Below are 24,806 nucleotides of genomic sequence, written 5' to 3'. Positions count from 1 at the left end.
CTTACGGTGGCCCCTAGAGACAAAGCACGTACAAAGCATGTGAAACCTCCAAAACACAACAGAAGTGCTCCAGGATGCTAGGGGGCAGTGTTGAGCTTTTGTTACCTAGTGGCTACACAAGCCAGGAAGTACCAACGACCAGATGTGGGCCGTTTATCAATGCCCAAGTACGCGAGTACGTACTCGCGTTCTCGGTGAGTACGTACCCGCCGAGAACGCACGGGAGTACGTACCCGCCGAGAACGCGAGCACGGACTCGTGGGACGTTTCTCAATTCTCAAGTACGCGAGCACGGACTCGTGATTTGTACAGTCGGAACACCAGCGTACGTGATGATGTCACAGGTCCGGAGTTTTTACTGCCGTCCCCTCCTAATTTAACTGTGAGTAACATGTTATGAAGCTTAACTTTAATCACAGCCAAACCGGTTTACTCAGGAACAAATAAAACACTGAAATAAACCAAACATTAACATTTAGAAGTGATCTAAGTGACTTATATATCATTGTTAACCTCAGTAGTGAAACCTCTATTAATAAAAATAGTGTACATGTACATACGTGTACATACCTTAATAAAAACAAGCAGGTGAGATGTTAGAACGCTTTTATTTCTATTCTAGTGGACACTCAATACTATAGACAGCTGCTGGGGTTTCTTTAACCTGAGTAGTGAGAAGTCCGCGAGCGGTTTGAGGGGGGTGGGGGTGGGGGGGTTGGAACCGATGTGCCGGGAGTCCGCTGTTGAGTTTTGGACGAAATGCATTCTGGGATATATAGCTGTCCCAAGTCTACACCGATGCATGCTCGATAAAACGGGCGGATCGAGAACACATCCGGGACTTTTTCGCGTTCTCGGCGTGATGCGTACTTTGAATTGGAACAGTACTTGGTCTCCGACTGATGACGTATCACGAGTACACGAGAACGCAAGTACGCACAAGTACGCATATTGATAAACGCCCTTGGTGTGTGGTAGTAACAGGTAAATGAACATTTTTTTTTAATTACTTGAATATATATGAGTGCTTGTGTATAAATACACAAACAATACACATATGCTTTCAATTGTGTAATTTAAGTGATCTAGGTAGCTCTGTTTTGGAAGTTCAGTTAACTCTAGAAATGTGTTTTGGAGTTTGTACGTGCTTTGTCTCTAAGGGCCACCGCATATATTTATATATAAACATATATAAATAAAACCACGTTTTTTTTTACATTAGTAATTCCTTTTGTGCATAATTTTATATTGTTGTTGATAATAAATTAATTAAAGCAACAAAACAACCTGAAGAGCCGGCTGGGAGCCAAATGAGCCGGTTCTCTAAAAAGAGCCGGAATTCCCATCACTAATTGGTAAATGCTAAATGGACTGATTCTCATATAGCGCTTTTCTACTCTCAAAGCGCTCTATACAACATGCCTCATTCACCCAATCACACAAGCACTTCTAAACTCAAGTGCAACTAATCTGTTGTACTTATTGGTAGTTTATCTTGTTTCTGTATAGTTGTACGTATGTATTTGAATTTCTTTCATTTTACAGTTTGCACCTTTGATATAGGAGGACGATATTTCATCCAACTATATACTTGAGTGTATATTGTTGGGTTGATAATAAAAACTTGACTACTTGGCTTGACTTGAGAATGAAAAGTCTCTATCTACCTTGGACCCTGAGCTCAGCAGTCGAGTAGATGGTGCCATGCTTGTTTTCAGCCACACATTGGTACATGCCAGAATCCTCCAGAGCCAGGTTGATGATTCTAAGATGAACTCCATTCACCTCCACACGATCCTTGAGGTCCGAAGAAGGTAAAGAAGAGATAAAGTTACAGAAAGCACAAACAGATCTGTGACATGTGTAACAAAGCATGCTGTACAGTACTGCATTATTCAGTTCATTGTTTGCAGAAATAACTAAAGTAACAATTAAACTATTAAAGGACAAAAGCCACATTCATACACCAAGGTGTTCTTAGGTCGAATCATTAACTGAAGCACAGCTTTCCTTATTTGTCTGATTATGCTTTGGCTCCTTTTTTCACTGCTTTTAAGAGACAGTATCCATGGTTGGAATCAAGATGAAGTCCCTAATAAATAAGGAACTTTTGAAAGTTATGCCACAATGTGCTCATAGCCCTCTCCATAAACACCATGCAAAAGACAAAGAAATAGTAGTAAAATAACCTCTGTCATGTTTTGCTTCTATCTTACAGTAGCAAAGCATGACATAAAGTTCCACAGGACTAACAACAAAGACAAGTTCTGCCTCACATGAAGTACGAGGTCCTATGAGACCTCACTGTTCAGTTTTACTCCAGTAATGTATATGTAGTCACTGCTTGTGTTCATTCATCCATTCCCTTCCACCTATCCAATCCAGGGTGGTGACGGGGGCTGGAGCCTGTCACAGGGCTAGCAGCTCCAATTTGTCCACTTACATGCACAAAGTAGAATCTATCAGATATGAAGCACTTCGGCGCAGTTCCTTTAATACCATAGAAGCATAGAAATAAATCCAGTGTCTCAGAGGCCATATAAAGATCATTCAATAAATCATTTAATAAACCCCCAAGAAGGTTGATTCTGTTCACATGGACGTTTTCAGCAGGAGAAACATTTCATCATCATCCAGGTGACTTCTTCAGTCTCAGCTGACTGCAGGTTTCCAACCTTGTAAACAGCACATTTGCACAATGACTGAAACCAGCACCACTGAATGAACAATGGGCTGTGAGGTCAGTTTATGATCATTAATATGCAAATGACTACAGATCAACAACATGCTTTGATCAAAGACCACAGAGTATATCTAAGAGTATACAAAATAGGTCAAATTTACAATAGCTCTAAGGTCTTGGAATTTCAGAATACCATTCCAGAAGGTTAATGAAGCCATTTCCGAACAACTGCAGATTTTGAGATCAGCTCTAGAAATTGGACATAAATACAAGTTATTCTGATTTGCTGTTGTATTCAGAATCAGAATTCTTTATTAATCCCTAAGGAAATAATGTGGGTTACAGTTGCTCCTGTACAGTAACAAAAACAGACAACAAACTATTTAACAATATGTTACAATATCTTACAGATTTACAAATTTAAGAAATAGCACAATATATACAAATCACTCAATAATAAATATCAGTGACTGACAGAGGTGATTATAGATAAATATCAAGAAAGTTGAGAGCAACATTAGCGAGTAAGAAAAGAGCATGTGCAAAAAGGTGTAACTATTACAGTGTTTACAGTCTATTAGATCAGCGGTCCCCAACCCCCGGGCCTCGGACCGGTACCGGTCCGTGAGTCGTTTGGTACCGGGCCACGAGAGTTGAGGCTCGGGTGTGAAATGTATGGTTTTCAGGGTTTTTATCGGTTTTTAGCGTTATTTTGTTATCGTTTTTATTGTTAACTCGGTTTTCCTGGGTCTTTTCACGTGTGTTATGAATAAATCTTCTTTTTTTCGGTACCGGTACTTTTTTTATTTTGTTGTATTTATCCGCGACACCTTAAAGGCCGGTCCATGAAAATATTGTCGGGCATAAACCGGTCCGTGGCGCAAAAACGGTTGGGGACCGCTGTATTAGATGGAGGAGTTGTACAGAGATATCCACGGGCAGGCATGATTTCCTGTGTCGTTCAGTGGTGCATCATGGGTAATCTCAGTCTCCCACTGAGTGTGCTCCTGTGACTGGCCAGCATGTCATGGAGTGGGTGGGAGGTATTGTCCAGCATTGTCTTTATCTTGGACAACATCCGCCTCTCAGACACCACCCTAGGGGAGTCCAGCTCCGTCCCCACTACGTTTCTGACATTACCCTATTGTAGGGTACTGTAGGTGAGGTAACTGTTGTTGTGATGATGTGCTATATAAATAAAAACTAAAAATTTAAATTGATCTGATTGAAAATCCAATCTGTCACCCACCCATGAGAGGAAATTTGTTAGGATGTTAAGGAACAACACAGGAAACACCAAGGGTTGAGGCTGCCACCAGCTGGAACTACTGGAATGCCCCCAGTATCATCACGATGGGCTGAGAGCTTGTCATCAAAGAAACATCTCTCTGCTTCAAAATCGACTTTCAAGTCCAAAGGATAACTGTAGCTGCCCACATGGTCATGCCAAATGCCTTCTTCAGAAGTTTTATGGTCAGGCGTGTGTGTGTGTGTTTGTTGTGTTACCTGTGTACTAAGTGGCTGTCCATTGCGTAGCCAGCGTACAGAGGGTCGAGGTTTTCCAGCAGCCACACAACTCCACTGAAGATCTGAGCTAATCTCCACCTCTGAGTCAGTCATCACCTGCAACCACTCTGGTTGAGCTGGACGAGAAGAAAGTCAAGAAAAAACAAATACACATGAGCTATAAAATGAACACGAGTGCATTAAAAATGAAATGACACATGCTTTGCTGCACAATGAAGACCCTTTAGTCACCTTGGACATTAATGCGTCCCTGGTACGTGTCCCTTCCTTCTGAGTTGTAGGCTTCACACTCATAAATGCCCTCATCGTCAAAGGAGAGTTCAGGAAGGGTCAGGGTGGGACCCTCCACAGTGGGGCCTGCCTTGGATGGCATTAAACCATCCACCTTCCTCCACCGCACTTTTGGAGCTGGACTTTAGGATGAAAAGCAAAGCGAGAGTTGAGAGATGGAAGTAAGAGGTCAATAAAACGCAGTGCAGAGATCAGAGAGTGATAATTACAAGTTTGAGGTATGAGGATGTAAAAATGCCTGGACATGTATTACTACAGCTGAACAGCATCATAATATAAGACACATTATGCAAAAAGTAAAGAAGCATCACACAGCAATTTCTGTGATGGACACTTACTTTCCATAAGCAAAGCACTCTAACTGGGCGGTGTGTCCAGCCAGGGCATAGGTATCTGCTAGGAAGCGCACTTTAATGGTTGGAGCTGACTTCCTGGGATTGGCTGGAATGAAAAAGCAAATCTTCTTAGATTAGATTATCACTTAATTTGCTTTCTGTGCCATAACCTCTTTTTAGTGTTGTAAAATTCCAAATTCTTTCAGTCTAAATGAGATCCTTAGTAGAAGGCTTGGGCCAGTATTCCATGGGCTGAGCAGTAGGGTTACTAATGAGAAGGAGAAAGTCAGCAGCTGTCTCTGAATCGACTTTGCTTCAGCCTTTAGTAAATTTATAACAGGCAAGCTAATGCCACAACTTAAAAGTGGACGTTGCACTGGGCTGTCAGTGAACAATAACACCCTGTTATCCTATGTTTTTATATTAATTTATGCCCAACTACAGACAGCAGAACAACATGTGGATGCTAAGAGACAAGTGATGCAGCTGTAGGTCTTTCATACCATCAGGGACTACCGTGAGCTGGTTGGCCTTGCTGAACGTGCTCTTTGTGCTAACTTCCATGTTGATCGTTGTGAAGCAGAAGTAGTTTGCTGTGTCATTAGGTTCAGCTTTAGCCAGGTAAAGATTCCCAGTGACCTGTGACACAAACCAGCGCCCATCATCCTTCCTGATGAAGTTAGGAAAATCGTTGAGAAACCAGCGGTAAGACAGCGCTAGAGAAGAAAAGAATCGACGTCAATTACTTTAGTCATTTCATTCTGTCAGTGCTCAGATTTCACTATAAAAAGTCACAATCATAACAGTCACAATGTATCAGTGAGAGATTTCATTTCATATTTACTTTCATATTCTGCCCCTCTGACCTGTTAATCACCTTTTGGCCCTGGGCACTAGTGGTGAAGTGGCTAGCTGCAGCAGGACTCTTTTTTCTTAGTCAAGGAAAATTATGCAAAAGTAAAAACTAATGTTCCAGCCACACACAGGACTATTCTGTGGCTCTCTAAGAATATATATAATAAATTATCATTTCCCAGAACAATGAAACAGAGAGGTACCTGGGTAATGTGGAGGAGGTTGGCAGGCCAAGAACGTTCCTTGACCTTCATTTATTGTTTGAGGACTTCTGCCATCTGGAGGGAAGTCATGGAGGTCTGAAGAACAAGCAAATGCAGACAAATAAGTAATAAATGCTGAAAACAAAAAACAGAGAAAAGTCCTAAAACCAGTGAGCTCTGATCCAGAAGCAGAGAAAGAATGTAAACTTGTGTTTTTGTCTGGTGCCTTTTCTGCCATGTTTTTAAAGCAGGCAGCTCAAACAAGGAAAATGACTGAAAGGTCTTTATTACTTACAACCAAACTTGAGGTTGGCTGCTCTGCTAATGATGGTGCCACAACGGTTGATAGCTAGACACTGGTAAGAGCCTGTATCCCGGATGGGGTCGGGGCCGCTGATCACCAGGGTACCAGCCACCAGGGTGTATCGGTCCAAATTCAGTGGAACCGCAGTCCCATTCACAAGCCACCTGCAGGATAAATGGCAGGGAAATAATCATTTGATTCAGGCTTTTTTTATCCTGTAGTATAAAAAATGAAAAGTCTTTCAAATTTTATGGTAGTTTCATTTTAATGGAGTGAAAAAGAAACATTTGACTTTAAAGATCCAAACTGATTTGGATGTAACTGAGTTAAAAAAAATTCTAGCTCTCACAGATTAGCTGTGTGGAGCACAGTCAGTCACAGATATGGCTGGGCAGGTTTAGCTAACACCTGAGATGGTGGAACTCTGGCTTCCTGTTGCAGAAAAGAAGTTCACTTCAACTCTGAGTCAGTCACTGGGGTCTGTGATACTAACATACTCACGGCCAGGTTTTCTCAAACAAACCCTAAGTTTCTCTCTAACTCCTCCCATCCTGCTGACTGACTCTCCCATCGATGTCCTCACTCATAAAGCAGCAGATACATTTCCAGAAGGACTTGACCTTAGCAGCTAAAGAATGGCAGGAGACAGATGCTGTCCAGTGTAGCGAGTGATTTATTCACCATTTTGTGACCAAACAATATTTACAAGAATGAATAAGAAACTCAACTCCATAGTTAACTCAGTTCAAATAAACATAACTGAACTTAACTCAATGGAAATTAAGGTCAAAATCTACACAGCTACACTGACCTGGTTCTTTTCCCCCAAACACCTGCGTTCATCTGCTTAAATAGTCCACTTAACCAAACAATCTCACCCTGGACTATTCCATTAGAAAGGTAAGACAAACATTTCTAGACTCAGACACAATACACATTACTACAAATCCATTTCTCTATAAACACAGTCTAAAATCAGCTTTATTAAATTACAAAGATTCTCTTCACCTGTGACCTCAGATTAACCAGGAAGCTATAAATACAGGAAGTAAAACTACATTTCCTCCTTTTTTTCCTGGAACACAGGTAGGTAAGGTGAGTTCAAACTAAACCAATTAACAGTTGAAATGAAAAAAAACAAAAAACATGTTAACGTAACAAACTTGTCAGAATCAATTTAAACCAAGATGTTACATTATATAATCTGTAAAAGTGGAAAACATAACCAAACTCGGGATGGCAAATGTTTGCTAGTGATGGCCAAATGAAGCTTTCTGAAGTATTGAAACATGTATTGAAACACGGTTCATTACTCGAAGCTTTTCAACACAGTCCTCTCTGGTGACATCTGGTGGCCAAATATATGAAGAGCAGCTTGAATCTACAAAATAAAAGGAGCTGCTTCATTATGACTGCGTACGCTGCAGAGTGGAGTTCTGTTTGACACTGGGCCGCCGTTGTGTTGCTTTGAACATGTTTTTTTTGTTTATTTATTTAATAAATAACTGTGATCAATAAACTTCCCTTGTTTAAACATGCACCATGGTGTGGTCTTTCTTTACTTCTGACTTCTTGATGTTGGTTAATACAATAAGTGAAAATACATATAATAATGTACAACACATTAAGGAGTATGCTTCTGCTGTGAGGTCCTGCCTCCATGTACTTATGCAATTAATCACTGGACAGCTGGACAGGTATGTTTATAAATAATATTATATTAGGCCAATTTTCTTATACATATTTTTGACCTCTGGGGTAGGATTGATTGTGAACTGGAAAGAGATAATGCATATGTACTTGTAAATTAAAAACATGATCCATTTAAGGTAACCCTTTTTAATTTTTATTTAAAAAGAGAATTTGTTCCTTCGTGCGATGGCTGAGATAATTTCTCCTTTAAAGAAAATCCTCTCACACAGAACAGAAGAGGCTGGAGTGCACAGACTCTGTAGAGATGCAGGTATACGGTCTTCCTGGGTCCCACAGACTATCAGCCAGAAAAAATAAACAAATTAAATTGCTGCACATTTTGTAGAATAACAGTTTAAGATTATTTTTAAAATAAAATATATTTTTATTACGTTAAATGAAAAGAGTCAAATGGATGTGTTTCTAAAGTTATATAATGATATTTATATTATGAAAAGCAGATTTTTAACATGTTAAGTTTTTCACGTTTTCAGATCAAATAAACACGCACTAAACAAAAACAAACAACAAGAACACAAAGCTGGAAAACCCAACCAAAACTGACCAAAATCAACCCAAAATACTCCCACACGACAGAACCTCCTCTCTTCCTCGCTGGCTCCATATCTTTCAATAGAATAATCAGTGGTTTGCTATCTGTCACCATCAAAACACTCCACAAATCCCGCGAATGATTCACTTCCCTATAAACCACTGAATCAGTTACGTTCTAAATGAAGCTTCGGACGTTACTGATCACGTGACTCTGGCTAAAAGAATCAAGCCTCCACACAGTGCTTCATTTTGACACACGCGCCGCAGCGTCAGCTTCAAGCGGGCCATCACTAATGCTTGCCTATTACAGAATACATATGAGATATGGCTAAATCAATACAAGAATGTTAACTAAGAATATAAACAAGTGGTGTTCTCGCCCACTTTGTCACAGGCAGCTTTACATTAGTTGGCTATTTTGCAATTTTCCAGTCGCTCAGTTATCATTATAAAAGGACAGAAACACAAAAATGTGTCTAACAACTGGATCTTGGAGAAAATGTAAATATTAGAGTCAAAATGAGGCTGAAATGACTTAACACTCGAAAACATATTAAATGTATTAAAACTAATAACTGAAATTCAGAGTCTGAGTCTGGCCTCAGCGGGCCAATCCACCCGAAGATATCATAGGTTCTGTAAGAGATCGGCTACTGTGTCCAAGTCCATTTGCATGGTAGGATGAATCCAAAATCACAGATTCAGCATGATCAGTCAATCCCGACACTTGTGTAACCCATATTTAAGTATGGCTTGGATAAAATGTACCAAAACGTAAAAAAACCCTATTAATCTTAGCAGTTATACTCGATTTATAGTGAATAAGCCATAGGTTCAGCAGTGAAAGAGTTAGGAGTTCTGAAGTAAACGTGGGTTGCTCTTAGCCAATGAGCTGCTGCAACGTGGTGCAGTGCCCCGCACGCCATCTCCGGCTGAGAGAGCACAGGCTTGTCCTCCTCTCTCACGAATCCCCCATGACTACGCTAGCGAGGAAAAAGAGATGGAGATTCACTGAAACAAGGTACGGGAAAAAGTGATATAAACGGAAGAGTTAGCACTTGCTGCTTATGAAAAATTGTTTTATTGCATGTGTACTGGTAAGACGAGTAACTAGTTTGGTTCCTTTTACATTGTTTGGTCGAGGAAGGTCGGGAATTAGACAACGCCATTTCATTGTTCCTGCACCATCTGGTGCTCCTGCGCCATTCTTTTTTGAGATCGGTGAGCAAAGTGTTTTAATTGTTCATGGTTTATCTGCACTTTTCATGAGTTCATTGTAAGCAAAATGTTCTAGTATTTATTAGGAAATTGTTTACAATGTTTTACGGAAAACTTTCTTTTGCTTATTGAAAAAAAAAGCATTTGAAACTGTTGCACAGATTATTCTGTGTTTTACTGTTTATTTTCAATTTGTAACATGGGTAACGTTACAAACAGTACATCTTAGGTGATAGCAAATTGTGATCTGTGATTATATGGGAACTTAATGTCCTATGACACTGTCGTTGACAGGTCAGGTTTTTCCTTTGTGTCCTTCCTATCGATGCATTGCAACGGATCCTGTAATCGATGGCGAGCCAACCCCGTTGACGGACCAACTGACTTTGTTCTGTGCTGCACGGCAGAGTGTGGTAGGCCAGCTGCAACAAAAAAGCACGCCACTTTGATATTACTGTTCCCCTTCTTCACACAAACCCCCTTGGACGGTTTATTTTAAGGACTTTTCACAGACTCTATACATCCCCACGAACAGGAAGAGAAGTGGGTGTGGGCGGTTGGATCTATTTTTCCAACTCAATGGTTGTTGCAATCAGCTAACAAAGTCTATGAAGTTGCAGATGAACGTTGCTATTTGGATTTTGCTCATTGAAATTGTGGTTTATCTTGAACTTGAACTCTGATTATACACTTAGAAGGATGCACCCAGGTAAGGTTTTTTTTTAAGTGATTACTGTGATTGTACCACAGGGTTGTCGCTGAAGAAAAATACTGGTACCAAAAAGGGATACTTTCATTTGAAAAGTTTTTGTATGTTTGTTATTAATTTTCTTTCTTTTGTTTTCTGAATGAGTAAAAATACACAAGCCAGCGTTTACAAAACTCACAGTTGCCTGAGTCTCATTCAGTTTGCCTCTCCTGTACGCAGCCGAACCTACTGGTCCAAAGCAGTGAGCTCTTTTGCATCAAATGTGGGTGAAGCACATTTTGATCTAAGAGTTTAGAGACACATTACTGTTACAACTGGTACAAATTAATATCAGCTAGTTCAGTCCAAACTGACGGCCTATAAAAAGGTGTCTCATTATCAATGCACACAATAAACAGCTTGTGATGGGTAAAACCAATGAGCTCTCACAAGGTCTTTGCAACCTTATTGTTGCAAAACATACTGATGGCAGTGGTTAGTCCACAAATGGAAAGAACATCATTTTGACATAAACTGGCCATGACCAGGTGCTCCCTGCAAAAAGAAGAGTGAAAAGAATTTTTACAAGGGTTGTCCCAGAGCCAAAGACAACCTGTGGAGAGCTACAGGAATCAGCAGGTACAACTGTTTTAAAGAAAACAATAAGTAATGCACTTAAGTGCCATATGCACACTCACCACTCCAGACTACATTGCTGAAAGAAAAAGCATGTTGAAGTGTGTTTAAAGTTTGCTGAACAACATTTAGACAAGCCTGTGAAATGTTGGTTGACTAGAGTCTGGTTAGATGAGACCAAAACTTCAAGATCAAGTTTTTGAATGCAATAATATGAACCATGTTTGGAGGTCACAAGGCACTGCATGGACATCCGTGGCTTGATTTCTTTACACGTGTGGACTGGATGTGTTGTTACTGATATCTGATGAGAATGTCATATCAAAAGCACTTTTAGAAATATATTTACTTAGAAAATTGGTGACGTGTTCAGTACTTATTTTCCCCACTGTACAAATTCACCAGGGGATCAAAAGATTATTCACCCCATTCTAAACCAAAATAAGACAGCAATTTAATATAGGAATCAAAGTAAGTACCCTAAAACAAAGTGTGAAGACCAACTCATTTTATAAAATGTGGGCTCCACCGGAAATGAGTGTGTAAGACTCACCTATAAGCAGCAGCTGGATTTGCTCTGGCCTGACAGCTCAGGGTCACTTTGCCTTCAGTCAGGCCTTCAGGGTAAATTAAACTGCTCGGCTGTTCTTCAAACACTGGCCCGCTGTCATGACCTGCCACACACACATCTCCACCTGGAACCAAAATAACAATGATAACATAATATAATATAAACACTTTTATGTTTGTTGCATGCATATATATATATATATATATATATATACATGTATGTATATATATATATATATATATATATATATATATATATATATATATATGTATATATACATGTATGTATATATATATATATATATATATATATATATATATATATATATATATATACACAATGCTGTTCCCGGGATCTGCTGGAGCCACTCGCCTAGTTTGGGAGTCACCGCACCGAGTGCTCCAATTACCACTGGGACCACTGTTACCTTCACCCTCCAGAATAGATATAGATATATATATAACATCTAAAACATTCTCCAGCTTCTCTTCCTGATGTTGCTGTCATTTGGTATCACTACATCTATCACTACGGCCGTCTTCCTCTGCTTGTCTCCCACCGCTATGTCCGGTTGGTTAGCCATCACCATTCCATCTGTATCAGGAAGTCCCACAGGATCTTAGCTCGGTCATTGTCCGCCACCCTAGGGGGCGTCTCCCATTTACAAATTAAAGGCAGCTTTACTTTTTTCTGTGCTCACAAATGATAAAATCTCTAATAAAAGATTCTTTTTTTGTGTGTATTTAATTAGGAAATAGTAAGTGGAACCCCCAAAAGACGTTTCTGTTACCTAGACTAGATAAAATATTTAAAATCTTGAAAAGTGGAACTTACCAACAGCAGTCATCAGGGCCACTGAGCTGAGGGTCAGGAGACAGACCAAGAGCCACATTTGGACCGTAAACAGATCTGAAGCAGAAGGAAAACCATTCAGACAGGACATGTAGGTATACAATTTATGCTAAAAAGATAACAAGACTGCTTTAATGAAAGCACCAACAGGAAATTCCATCCATTTTCTTGACAGTCGGGGGGGGATATCCCAGCTGTTACGAGGCGAAAAGCAGGGTACGCTCTGGACAGGTCACCAGTCCATCACAGGGCCAAGATATAGAGACAGAAAACCATTCAGGTCTCTTTACAGTCACAAATTAACCTCACAAGTTCACCTTTGGACTGTCACAGGATGTCTTAATATCTTGAGGAGATCCGATGCAGACACACAGAGAAATTGAAAACTCTACAGATAAAAGACATAAAATAATACCTGTGGTTGCCAATTCTACCTGTTAGCCTACCAGTAGATACACCAATGGCATCCATTTCAAAATAGGTGACTAGGTAAAACTTGAAGTCTGATCTTAAGGATCAAACATAGATCAGATGAAACTAGACCGTACACTCCATTCATATAAACCAAGCACACTGAAAGACCAACACCGTTTTCATGGCCGTGCATGGCCGTGGATGGGGACCTGTAGTGTTGGATTATTTTTCAGGAGCTGAGTTTGAACCCTTAGTTCCAGTGAAGGGAACTCTTAACGCTTCAGCATACTAATACATTTTGTACAATATTATGGTCCCAACTTTGTGGGAACAGTTTGGGGATAGCCCTTTCTTCTTCCAACATGACTGCGCATCAGTGCACAACGCAAGGTCCATAAAGACACAGATGTGTGAGTTTGGTGTTAAAGAACCCTGACCTGACCACAACCTGATAGTGAAACTTTGGCCTCCGTGTCCAACATTAGTGTCTAACCACACAAACGCAGTTGTGAAAAAATCAGAAATTCCCATAAATATACTCCAAACATTGTGTAACGCCTTTCTAGAAGGTTTGAAGATGTTAAGATGGTTAACATCTTAACAAGGTTTAACAAGGTTTGAAGATGTGCCTTGAAGGACATGTCCTTCAAGGCACATATTAAACAAATATGTAAGACTGCTTTCTTCCATTTGCGCAACATCTCTAAAATTAGAAATATCCTGTCTCAGAGTGATGCTGAAAAACTAGTTCATGCCTTCATTACTTCCAGGCTGGACTACTGTAATTCTTTATTATCAGGATGTCCTAAAAACTCGCTGAAAAGTCTTCAGCTAATCCAAAATGCTGCAGCAAGAGTCCTGACAGGGACTAGGAAGAGAGAGCATATTTCTCCTGTTTTGGCTTCCCTTCATTGGCTTCCTGTTAAATCCAGAATTGAATTCAAAATCCTGCTCCTCACTTACAAGGTCTTAAATAATCAGGCCCCATCTTATCTTAATGACCTTGTAGTACCATATCACCCTATTAGAGCACTTCGCTCTCGCTCTGCAGGCCTACTTGTTGTCCCTAGGGTATTTAAAAGTAGAATGGGAGGGAGAGCCTTCAGTTTTCAGGCCCCTCTTCTGTGGAACCAGCTTCCAGTTTGGATTCGGGAGACAGACACTATCTCTACTTTCAAGATTAGGCTTAAAGCTTTCCTTTTTGCTAAAGCATATAGTTAGGGCTGGACCAGGTGACCCTGAATCCTCCCTTAGTTATGCTGCAATAGATGTAGGCTGCCGGGGATTCCCATGATGCATCGAGTTTTTCCTTTTCACCTTCTCACTCACTATGTGTTAATAGACCTCTCTGCATCGAATCATATCTGTTATTAATCTCTGTCTCTCTTCCACAGCATGTCTTTATCCTGTTTTCCTTCTTTCACCCCAACCGGTCGCAGCAGATGGCCCCGCCTCTCCCTGAGCCTGGTTCTGCCGGAGGTTTCTTCCTGTTAAAAGGGAGTTTTTCCTTCCCACTGTCGCCAAAGTGCTTGCTCATAGGGGGTCATATGATATGATTGTTGGGTTTTTCTCTGTATTTAATATTGTGCTATCTACTGTACAATATAAAGCGCCTTGAGGCGACTTTTGTTGTGATTTGGCGCTATATAAATAAAATTGAATTGAATTGAATTGAATTATAGCTGCAAAGGGTGGGCCAACATCACATTAAAGCCTATGGGATGGAAATGGGACATTACTCGAGTTGATATTGTAGGGTCTTAACCTCACAATACAAAGCAGCTTGACACAACTGTTATTGTGGGCTGGTGATATATAAACACAACTGAATTGAATACACGTGTGAAGGCAGATGAGAAAATGCTTCTTCTTCTAACCAGGTAGCGTTGTTTAACTTGGTTTGGCAAAGAACAGAAACTTCAGTCTCCCAGGTAACAGCCATATGTTTGATCCCTTCATCCAACACTAAAACAACATTCACTTCAGTAAGGAGAACTCATTAGGAGGACTTGACTGATAGTCACTTGATACATTTTTGGTTGATATTTGACTAATCTTCAGTTTTCTGGGTGAGGGAAGGAGATTCTCGTTCAAGTTATTACAGTACATGGCCGATTCCATTGATCGCCCTGTTAAGGACTTTGGATTAAAGTTGCCCTTTTGAAAAAATATGTGAGGATTCTTTTGCAGTCAGCTCAAATTTCTGTGAGTTTAACTGTGTTTTGTCCTCAGATCATGTCTTATGCATGTGTATGGATTTGTCCTGAGCCCACACTATAAAATTACTGTCTACGTCTCTGCTGGACTAAAAGTGCAGTGTGTGTATCCCTTTGCTTTGGGAATGTTACATCACAACCAAAACAAAAAGGTCATTTTTTTATTAATTTCTTTTGATATTTTAGACTTAGAAAAACAACCCAAGGGTCTAAATGAAAGCTGCTTTCAGTGAGTATCAAGAGACTTGTCTTCAGCTTGTAACAAGCAGCCGATTTCACAATTACGGATCAAGATCTTTCTTAGATTGTTAGGAGATTATCTCGTTATGGTGTCCATTAAACCTTTCCATTTTCTGGACAATCTGGCATAGTGTGTTTTTTTCTTAGTTTTATCAGTGAGGAAGAAACAAGTGCTGCAACTGCATATCAGAGTGATCAACTGTTGCTCCCCATCAATGTGGTTAATGCAACACATGATGTGATGTCAAATTCAGCTGGCGACACAAGCAATGCGGTGAGCTTAATGGCACTGTTACAAGACCAAACAATTTGAAGTCCATCGTTCATAGTCAGCAGGATTATTCATCAGTGTCAAAAATTCAAGAGAGCTTCCCATCAGCAGTCCATCTTCCCAGGAGTGGATGTCCCAGCAAATGTATCCCAAGGTCATGCTGTGCATTGCTCAGAAACACTACAAAATCCAAACAACTACATCTTAGCCAAGTAAGACTCTACAGTTGCCATGTTAAATTTTAAACTTTGTCAGAATAAAAAAATACTAAACAAGTATAGCTTGTTTGGAAAGGTTTGCAGGAGGGAGCAGCTTATCTCCAAAAGTAAAATGGCAGCATGGCATAAGTTTGAAAGGTTGCATCTGAACAAACCACTATACTGGCACAATGTCCTTGGAACAGATGAGCCCAAATTGCCAAAATGGCAATAGTGCAGAGTGCCATGTTTAGTCCCACCTTTCTGTTGGGTTAGGAGCTTGACCCAGCGCGTGAGTTAATAAGAAATACTGACTAAATTTAGTTGGGCTGACCTCAAAGCACAGCTCAGGTTCTAGAGCCAGTATCATGGCGAGGGGCTGTTTCTGTCTCGAGTTCCCCTCGGTGAGAGGCAGCAAGCAGGGGTAGGTATCATGGTATCCTCTCAGTGCCTATACACTGGGGGTTTTGGTAGTAGACGGACAAGTTGTGTTCCCGTGTCTTTGGGTTAAGGATTTGGTCCGAACTATTGTTTGTGTTTATGTGCCAAATGACACTACAGAGTGCACAGCTTGGAGTCACTGGGTGGTGTGCTCGAGGGTGCTCCATATGGTAGCTCTGCTGTCCTGCTTGGAGACTTCAATGCTCACATGGACAATGGCAGCAAAACGTGGAGGGGCGTGATTGGGAGGAACTACCTGCCTGAGCTGAACTAGAGTGTTGTTCTGTAAAAATAACAGTTTTTCCATAATCAACTCATTTCAATTCAATTTTATATATATAGCGCCAAATAAAAAACAGTCACTTATTATTGTAAAGTAATGACCCTAAAGTAATACAGAGAAACAGAGAAGAACCTTGGCGACAGTGGGAAGGAAAAACTCCTTTTTAACAGGAAAAAACCTGGCAGAACCAGGCTCAGGGAGGGGCGGGGCCATCTGCTGTGACTGGTTGGGGTTGAGGGGACGGAGACAGGACATACTGTCCCAGAGATTAATAATAACTAAGTGGAGAGTAGTATCTGGACACATGGTGGTTGAAAAGGGGTGAGAGATGCTCAGTGCATCATGGGAGTCCCCCAGCAGCCTACAGCTATTGCAGTATAACTAAAGGTGGAATCAGGACCACCTGATCGAGCCCTAACTCAGTTTCAGTTTTATTTGTCATATGCAAGTTAGCACAGGGTCAACATTGCAATGAAATGTGTTTGACGAGCAGAAGACAGTCACTCAACAGCATGGTACAGTAGAAGAAAAAAACAAAATAAAACAAAATAAAATAAAAATAAATACAAAAATAGTAAGAGTAAAATATTAGAGAGACGTAGTAAAAGACAAAAGATGACTAAATATATATGTATATATAAATATATGTACACTAGTGATTAAATAAAGGAAATCTTGAAAAGGAATATGACCGGGGGGGGGGGGGGGGGCAGATGGGATATTGCACAGGAATGAGCAGCAGTACAAACTGAACAGTACAAAGTTTTTTAGTGGTAGTAAATTATTACAGTATTGCACTTTTTCAATATAAATATCAATAAAGTGGAGTGACCAGTGCAGATTAAACAGAGTACTTGTGAAGCTGCAGGTAGCTTCTGAGTGCGTCCTGTGGACTGTGCTGTGTGTGTTTAAGTGTTGTGGTTGAGGTGTCGTATGGCTTGGTGGTAAAAACTGTTTTTAAGTCTTGTAGTCCGAGCAGACAGACTCCTGTAACGTCTGCCAGATGGTAACAAGGAGAACAGCTGATGTGCTGGGTGGCTGTGGTCCTTGATGATGCTGTGTGATTTACGGAGGCACCGCTGAAGATAAATGTCCTGAATGGCAGGAAGCCTCATGCCAGTGATGTGCTCTGCTGCCTTCACCACCCTCTGGAGTGATTTACGGCTGCTGGCAGAGCAGCTTCCGTACCAAACTGTAATGCAGCTCGTCAGCAAGCTCTCGATTGCACACCTGTAGAAGTTTGAGGTGATGTTGGCGTTCATGCCAAACTTCCTCAGCCTCCTCAGGAAATAAAGCCGCTGGCGAGCTTTCCTGATAGCAGTGTCTGTGTGAAGGGTCCAGGAGAAGTCCTCGGTGATGTTGACTCCAAGGAATTTGAAGCTGCTGACCCTTTCGACCTTGACACCATTGATGTGGATGGGCTGGTGTTCACTGACTGGTCGTTTCCGGTAGTCCACTATCATTTCTCTAGTTTTGCTGATGTTGAGAGTCAGGTTATTTTCCAGACACCACTCGTACAGTGCCATCACCTCCTCTCTGTAGGCCGTCTCATCGTTGTCTGTGATGAGGCCTATGATGGTTGTGTCATCCGCAAACTTGATGATGATGTTGGACTCGTGTTTAGCAACACAGTCGTGTGTGAACAGGGAATAAAGGAGGGGGCTAAGCACACAACCATGTGGCGTACCTGTGTTTAGGATGAGTGATGAGGAGGTGTGCTTACCAACTCTCACCACCTGGGGCCTGTTTGTGAGGAAGTTTAGAATCCATCTGCAGATTGGTGTTCCCAGCCCAAGGTCGACGAGCTTCGTGGCAAGTTTTGAGGGGATGATGGTGTTAAATGCCGAGCTGTAGTCGATGAAGAGCATCCTTGCATATGTATTCCCTTTCTCCAGGTGAGTGAGGGTGGTGTGCGTTGCCAGGGCGATGGCATCCTCTGTGGCTCTGTTTGTCCGATAGGCAAACTGAAGAGGGTCCAGTGTGTCAGGGAGGGAGGAGCAGATGTGACCTTTGACCAGCGGCTGCAGGCACTTCATGATGACGGATGTCAGTGCAACAGGACGGTAGTCATTCAGACAGGAGACCACTGATTTTTTGGGAACAGGAATGATGGTGGATGCTTTGAGGGACGTGGGGACCACTGACTGCCTCAGGGAGAGGTTGAAGATGTTGGTGAACACCTCTGCCAGCTCGTCTGCACACACTCTGAGTAGCCGGCCTGGGATGCCGTCCGGTCCTGGAGCTTTGTGAGGATTGACCTTTTTAAAAGTCCATCTCACAGCTTCTGTTTTCAGAGTTAAAGTTACAGCCTCACTGTCCTCCTGAGGGTAGAGGATCTGCTCTTTGTTGTCTGCGTCAAAACGAGCATAGAAGTTGTTAAGCTCGTCTGCGAGAGATGCAGTGGGCTGAACACTGACAGTGTTGTCCTTCTTGTAGTCAGTGATGCAGCGCAGTCCATTCCACAGTCGCCTGGTGTCAAAGCTGTGGTAGCTGGACTCCATTTTGTCCCTGTAGTCCTTTCTGGCCTTTTTTATGGACTTTTGGAGGTCATACCTGGCTGCTTTATATGGATCAGCATCCCCGGAGTTAAAGGCAGAGGTCCGCACTTTTAGCTTGGCACAAACGTCTTTATTTACCCAGGGTTTCTGATTTGGATATGTGCGGACAGTGGTTTTTGTGATGGTATCATCCATGCACTTTCCAATATATCCAATGACAGAGTCTGTGAGTTCATTGACGTTGCCATCAGCTGCATCCACAAATATCTGCCAGTCAGTTGTCTCAACGCAGTCCTGTAGGACCTCCTCAGCCTCACTGTCCCATTTGTAGATGACCCTGGAAGCTGGTTTTTCCTGTTTTAGTCTTTGTCTGTATGCAGGCAGCAGCAGAATGGAACAATGGTCTGCCTTACCAAAAGCTGGGCAGGGGAGGGGTTTGTAGCACTCTTTGAATGGAGTGTAACAGTGGTCCAGTGTTTGATCACCTCTTGTGGGGAAGGAGATGTGCTGATAGTATTTGGGGAGAACCTTCTTCATGTTGGCTCTGTTGAAGTCTCCCAGCACAATAAAGGCAGCTTCTGGATTTTTGTTCTCGATCCAATCCAATCCAGTTTTATTTATAAAGCACTTTAAAATACCCAGCACAGGAACAAAGTGCTGTACGGAAAATACATTAAAACAATAAAATAACAGAAAACAGCAAAGATAAATAAATAAAACACATAATAAATAAAATTAAAACAGCCAAAATAAAAACAAGATAAAACAGCATCGAATCACCTAAAAACAACTGAAATAAAAATAAAAACCAACATCTCACGCGGTGTCAAAGGCCAGGGTAAAGAGGTGGGTTTTCTCGAGTCCAGTAATGATGTCATACAGTTCGTCCATAGCCATAGCTTTATCAGCATGTGGGGGAATGTAAACAGCTGAAAGGAGAACTGAACTGAACTCCCTCGGGAGGTAAAAAGGCCTGACTTTAATGGTCAGTAGCTCGAGGCTCTGAGAGCAGTAAGTTTTTAAGATACACACATCTCTAGCCCACAAAGAGTTAACCATAAAGCACACCCCTCCTCCCCTTTTCTTGCCTGAGTCCTTCGTTCGATCTCCCCGGTAAACAGTGAATCCATCCGGCGTGATGGCGCAGTCGGGGACGCTGGGCTCCAGCCATGTCTCTGTGAAGGCCAGAACGCAGCAGTTCCTGATGTCTTGTTGGTGTTTAATCCGTGCACGCAGCTCGTCAAGTTTGTTGTCAAGAGACTGGAGATTCGCGAGCAGGATGCTGGGGAGAGGTGGCTTGCTGTTTCTCTGTCGCGTTCGGCACAAAACTCCGGCGCGTTTCCCCCTCTTTGTTTTCCCTCGACGTCGCGCAAGTAAACAAAGGATCCCAGGCAGCAGAGCGTCCACGGAGTCGAAACCCGCTGTAAAGTCCGAACTGGCTGACGAACGTAGCTCCAAAAGCGTTTGCCTGTCATACCGAGTGTATGATCGCGCTGTGCGCACAGAAATAGAAAGCAGTATAAAATAAATAATAACATTTTTGCTGCGATGACTGGGAGCTCTCGTCGGTGCAGCCATCTTACGGCGCAACCGGAAGTAACTATATGCTTTAGTAAAAAGGAAAGCTTAAGTCTAATCTTTAAAATAGCAAGAATGTCTTAAAGACATAAAGACCTGGATGGCCGCTAACTTTCTGCTTCTTAATTCAGATCAAACTGAGGTTATTGTACTCGGCCCTGAAAATCTTAGAAATATGGTATCTAACCAGATTCTTACTCTGGATGGCATTACCTTGGCCTCCAGTAACACTGTGAGGAACCTTGGAGTCATTTTTGACCAGGATATGTCCTTCAGTGCAAACAAATATGTAAGACTGCTTTCTTCCATTTGTGCAACATCTCTAAATTTAGACACATTTCCACCCAGACTGGATCTGATCGTGTCTCAGGTGAACATAAAAATGGAGTTACCTGTTGTGACTGTTTGTTGTCTCAAATATAAAGAGTGACTTCTGCTTCTGCCAATGAAAAAGGTTTACTGCTGAAGCAACTTTCAGATTCACTCACAGATTATAAGGCTATATGTGCATTTGGCTTTTATTTACATTTTATAACAGTTATTTATTTATTCATTTAATTTAAAAAAATGTTTGAATGTATTTATTTTATCACCTCATTATTCATCCAATTTCTATTTTTCCCCTTTTTTTTGTCTCTTTTGCTGTAGTAAAACTGAATGGTAAATGGCCTGTATTTGTATAGCGCTTTACTTAGTCCCTAAGGACCCCAAAGTGCTTTACACTACATTCAGTCACACACACATTCACACACTGGTGATGGCAGCTACATTGTAGCCACAGCCGCCCTGGGGCGCACTGACAGAGGTGAGGCTGCCGGACACTGGTGCCACCAGGCCCTCTGACCACCACCAGTAGGCAACGGGTGAAGTGTCTTGCCCAAGGACACAACGACTGAGACTGTTGGAGCCGGGGCTCGAACCGGCAACCTTCTGATTACAAGATGAACTGCCAACTCTTGAGCCTCACAATGTAACTCACGATCGAGTTACATTGTGAGGTGTGTGGCTGATGGATGAATGTTGTGGGATTAATCTGGCATATGATTTGTCTTTTGTTGCAAAGTTGAACCTGCCAATTAGGTTTGGTATGATTTACCCTCCTGAGACGATAAACATGTGTCATGACTTAACAAGGCCCTTTTTCCGTTTTATTTTGTTACTTTCATAGTGCACTGATAGTTTTGTTTGATAATCTTTGTCATTTGAGCAGATCTGCACGATTAGAACGAAAGCGCTATACGACACGTTGGGAAAACCATTGCAAGTGAGCTTTTCCACATTAAAATGGGTTCTGGAGAAAGCCACCTGTTTGGGACAATCAGAAAGTGAGTCCCTGTCTAAAAGGATTCAGCGAGGTAATCCGATCTAAATTCTTTTTCTTTTTGAAATGACATCATATAGGGCTTTGGAGTTTACGTCACGCCGCAGTGCATTGTGGGATCGCGGCGCCATGTCAGAAGGCCACAAATCAAAACAAACACACTGTGTTGGAAACAGGACTGCCAGAACCACGCTTAAAATCAACGCAAAAGACAAAGGGCTGTATCGCGACCGACTGCGCCCAGACGCCAAGAAACGGTACATGGAAAAAAATAGCGTGCATCGGTAATGTGGACCCGTATGAAAAAAGGCAGTGGAGCAGAAACCCAGACAGCCTACCGCCGTTGTCCTATCCCGATATCGTCGCGTACCTTGTCTGTGGAGTCAGCGCATACACGGCGAATCATTTTCGGAATTATAAATCCCTGGAGGCGCACATCTAATTCACAAACGGTTGGGTACAAGATTTGGCCGTTTTTAAGCCTCCACGTTGTGAGTACGTTGACCATATGACCAAGATACAGCCAGAGGTTGCCAGCTGTGCGTTGCCATGTAAATAGTTTGCATTTCATGTGTATGTACTTGCTAAGTACATGTGAACAGATCTTGAATAAAAAAATAAACATACTTTTCTTTTCTGTTTCATATTTCATATGCTGGTTTGCCTGCAATAATGCCAAATAATACGCTACTCCGTCAACATGACGTGGTTCTGCAGCGTCACACATTAGGATGTTTTATCTAATTATCTATGACCTCAGCGCATTCAAAATAACACTAAAAGCCTATTAAGAGAGATATGAATTTATTTAGAACTCACCGGAAAGAAAATGCCGCGAGCAAACCAACAAAAAATTGGGGATGGGAGAGAACTCGATATCCGCTTGTCTGACCGCTGCAATCCAAGCCTGACGTCTTCGTTTAGTAATATCGGATACATGAGATCCCTCCCGTTGCCTCCAGGAGGGGAAACGATGAAAAGAGAGCCAATTTTCCAGCTTCTTGCCTTCCCTATCGTGTGATCTAACGTTGCAACACAGCACGTACGAACCATAGCTGACGCTTCCGTGTGCTTTCCTTGGCCTACTGTCATGGCGGGAGGGGGCGTGGCCCCGCTCCCGTGACATCACGCTCCAAAGCCCTATTGCTGATGGTGAGAAGCTTAATGCGACGAGAGATTCTACTATCAGCAATGAATGAAAAAATGGGGACTTGACTGGACTGACGGAAGCTGACTGACTTGACTGACTTAACATCAACATGTGAGGTTGCACCTCCACCCGGACATGACAAAAGGGTGGATGTATCTAAGTGTGTTTCTCTGTTTTTACGGGAGCAGAAAGATGCAGCAACATCCTAGGTTGCATGAGCGTTGGGCCGTGCCGACCTAACCTTTTAATTGCCACTTTCTGTGTCTGTGAATTTATCAGCGGTGTGTTATTCATGACTTTGTATTGCTCACAATGCAGAGGTCACTGTGAGAAAGTGTGTATACACCTGTGCAGTACGGTGGCCCCTAGAGACAAAGCACGTACAAACTCCAAAACACTTGCAAACTCCAAAACACTTGCAAACTCCAAAGCACTTGCAAAATCCAAAACACTTGCAAACTCCAAAGCACTTGCAAACTCCAAAGCACTTGCAAACTCCAAAGCACTTGCAAACTCCAAAGCACTTGCAAAATCCAAAACACTTGCAAACTCCAAAGCACTTGCAAACTTCAAAACACTTGCAAACTCCAAAGCCCTTGCAAACTCCAAAGCACTTGCAAACTCCAAAACACTTGCAAACTCCAAAGCACTTGCAAACTCCAAAACACTTGCAAACTCCAAAACACTTACAAACCCCAAAACACAACGGAAGTGCTCCAGGACGCTAGGGGCAGTGTTGAGCTTTTGTTACCTAGTAACTACGCAAGCCATAAAGTACCAATGACCGACGTGCTTCCCAGGTTGCCTAGCAACCATGATACTAACCGCTGGAAACGTGTCATACAACTTGGTTTGACAGAAATGAAAGAGAACACATTTTGTTCATTTGTTTTTTTGTTTCTACAAGAGCTTTGTGTGATTTGATAAGTATCTGAGGCTGAGACCACAGGACAGTAAAACATGATTTTTGGGCTTCATTTCTGTACTGAACAGTCATTTATGATTAGTTAGTAAATAACAATTTGCTAATGTTGTTCATGAGACTAAAGTCATATCACTTTGGTAATGTAAATATTATATGGCCAACATTATAGTTATTATATTAATCATTATTAGTTATTACGGCAGTTAACATGAACTCTGTGTTAAATACTGAGCTTACAGATTCAAGTTGCAGTTATTTATATGTCTTATCACCTTAAATCTTCACTCAAAGACAAGTATCTTTGACAGTGCATATACATACATATATATATATATATATATATATATATATATATATATATACATAGGTGTATCATATATAAGAGACAAATGTTGTTCCTTCAGTATGTTGGCATTACTAAATTTGGCTCATTGCTTACATATATTTATAAAAATAAAATGTACGAGCTGTGTTTCTGATAAAATGAAGAGTAGACTGATATATGAAATATTCCTTTATTGGGTGACAAAATCAGACCATGTCATTACTGCTTTAAGTCATACAGAATAGATATCAGAGCCTTAAACAGGCTGACTTCTGCTAAATGGGTCAAACTGGGCAGAAAGTCTACAAACACATAACATCCTTATAGAATATGATGTAACACTATAGATCAACTTACCTCAGAATATATAAAGCATACAAACAATTACAGCAATATGATGCAACAAACACAGCAGTGCTACTAATCCAAAATACTCAAAGCTTCATAGAACTGAAACAAACATTTATTTTTAGCTCCATTCTGCTGCTGATACATACTTTAGGTTTCTGAACATTAAACTTGTTGCTGCCTTTCATA

At 41.4% G+C, this 24,806-nt stretch overlaps 1 protein-coding gene across 1 annotated transcript in view; it reads right to left on the bottom strand.

Moving 5' to 3' along the window:
- Positions 1–24,806, bottom strand: part of cntn2 (contactin 2) — an 86,487-nt gene that overhangs the window by 32,955 nt on the left and 28,726 nt on the right. The window contains exons 2-10 of the mRNA XM_063474966.1: positions 12,393–12,467; positions 11,541–11,682; positions 6,190–6,362; positions 5,895–5,990; positions 5,340–5,552; positions 4,840–4,942; positions 4,442–4,623; positions 4,190–4,326; positions 1,668–1,797 (exon numbers count right to left, since the gene is read on the bottom strand). Coding sequence (XP_063331036.1) covers positions 1,668–1,797; positions 4,190–4,326; positions 4,442–4,623; positions 4,840–4,942; positions 5,340–5,552; positions 5,895–5,990; positions 6,190–6,362; positions 11,541–11,682; positions 12,393–12,450 — 1,234 coding nt within the window. The 5' untranslated portion in view covers positions 12,451–12,467. The remainder of the gene's footprint in view (positions 1–1,667; positions 1,798–4,189; positions 4,327–4,441; positions 4,624–4,839; positions 4,943–5,339; positions 5,553–5,894; positions 5,991–6,189; positions 6,363–11,540; positions 11,683–12,392; positions 12,468–24,806) is intronic.

The sequence above is a fragment of the Pelmatolapia mariae genome, linkage group LG5 (genome assembly GCF_036321145.2).
Source record: "Pelmatolapia mariae isolate MD_Pm_ZW linkage group LG5, Pm_UMD_F_2, whole genome shotgun sequence".
In the NCBI taxonomy this organism is placed as follows: domain Eukaryota; kingdom Metazoa; phylum Chordata; class Actinopteri; order Cichliformes; family Cichlidae; genus Pelmatolapia; species Pelmatolapia mariae.
The sequence above is the reverse complement of the archived record's forward strand: the minus strand, read 5'-3'. Positions and strand labels throughout refer to the sequence as shown.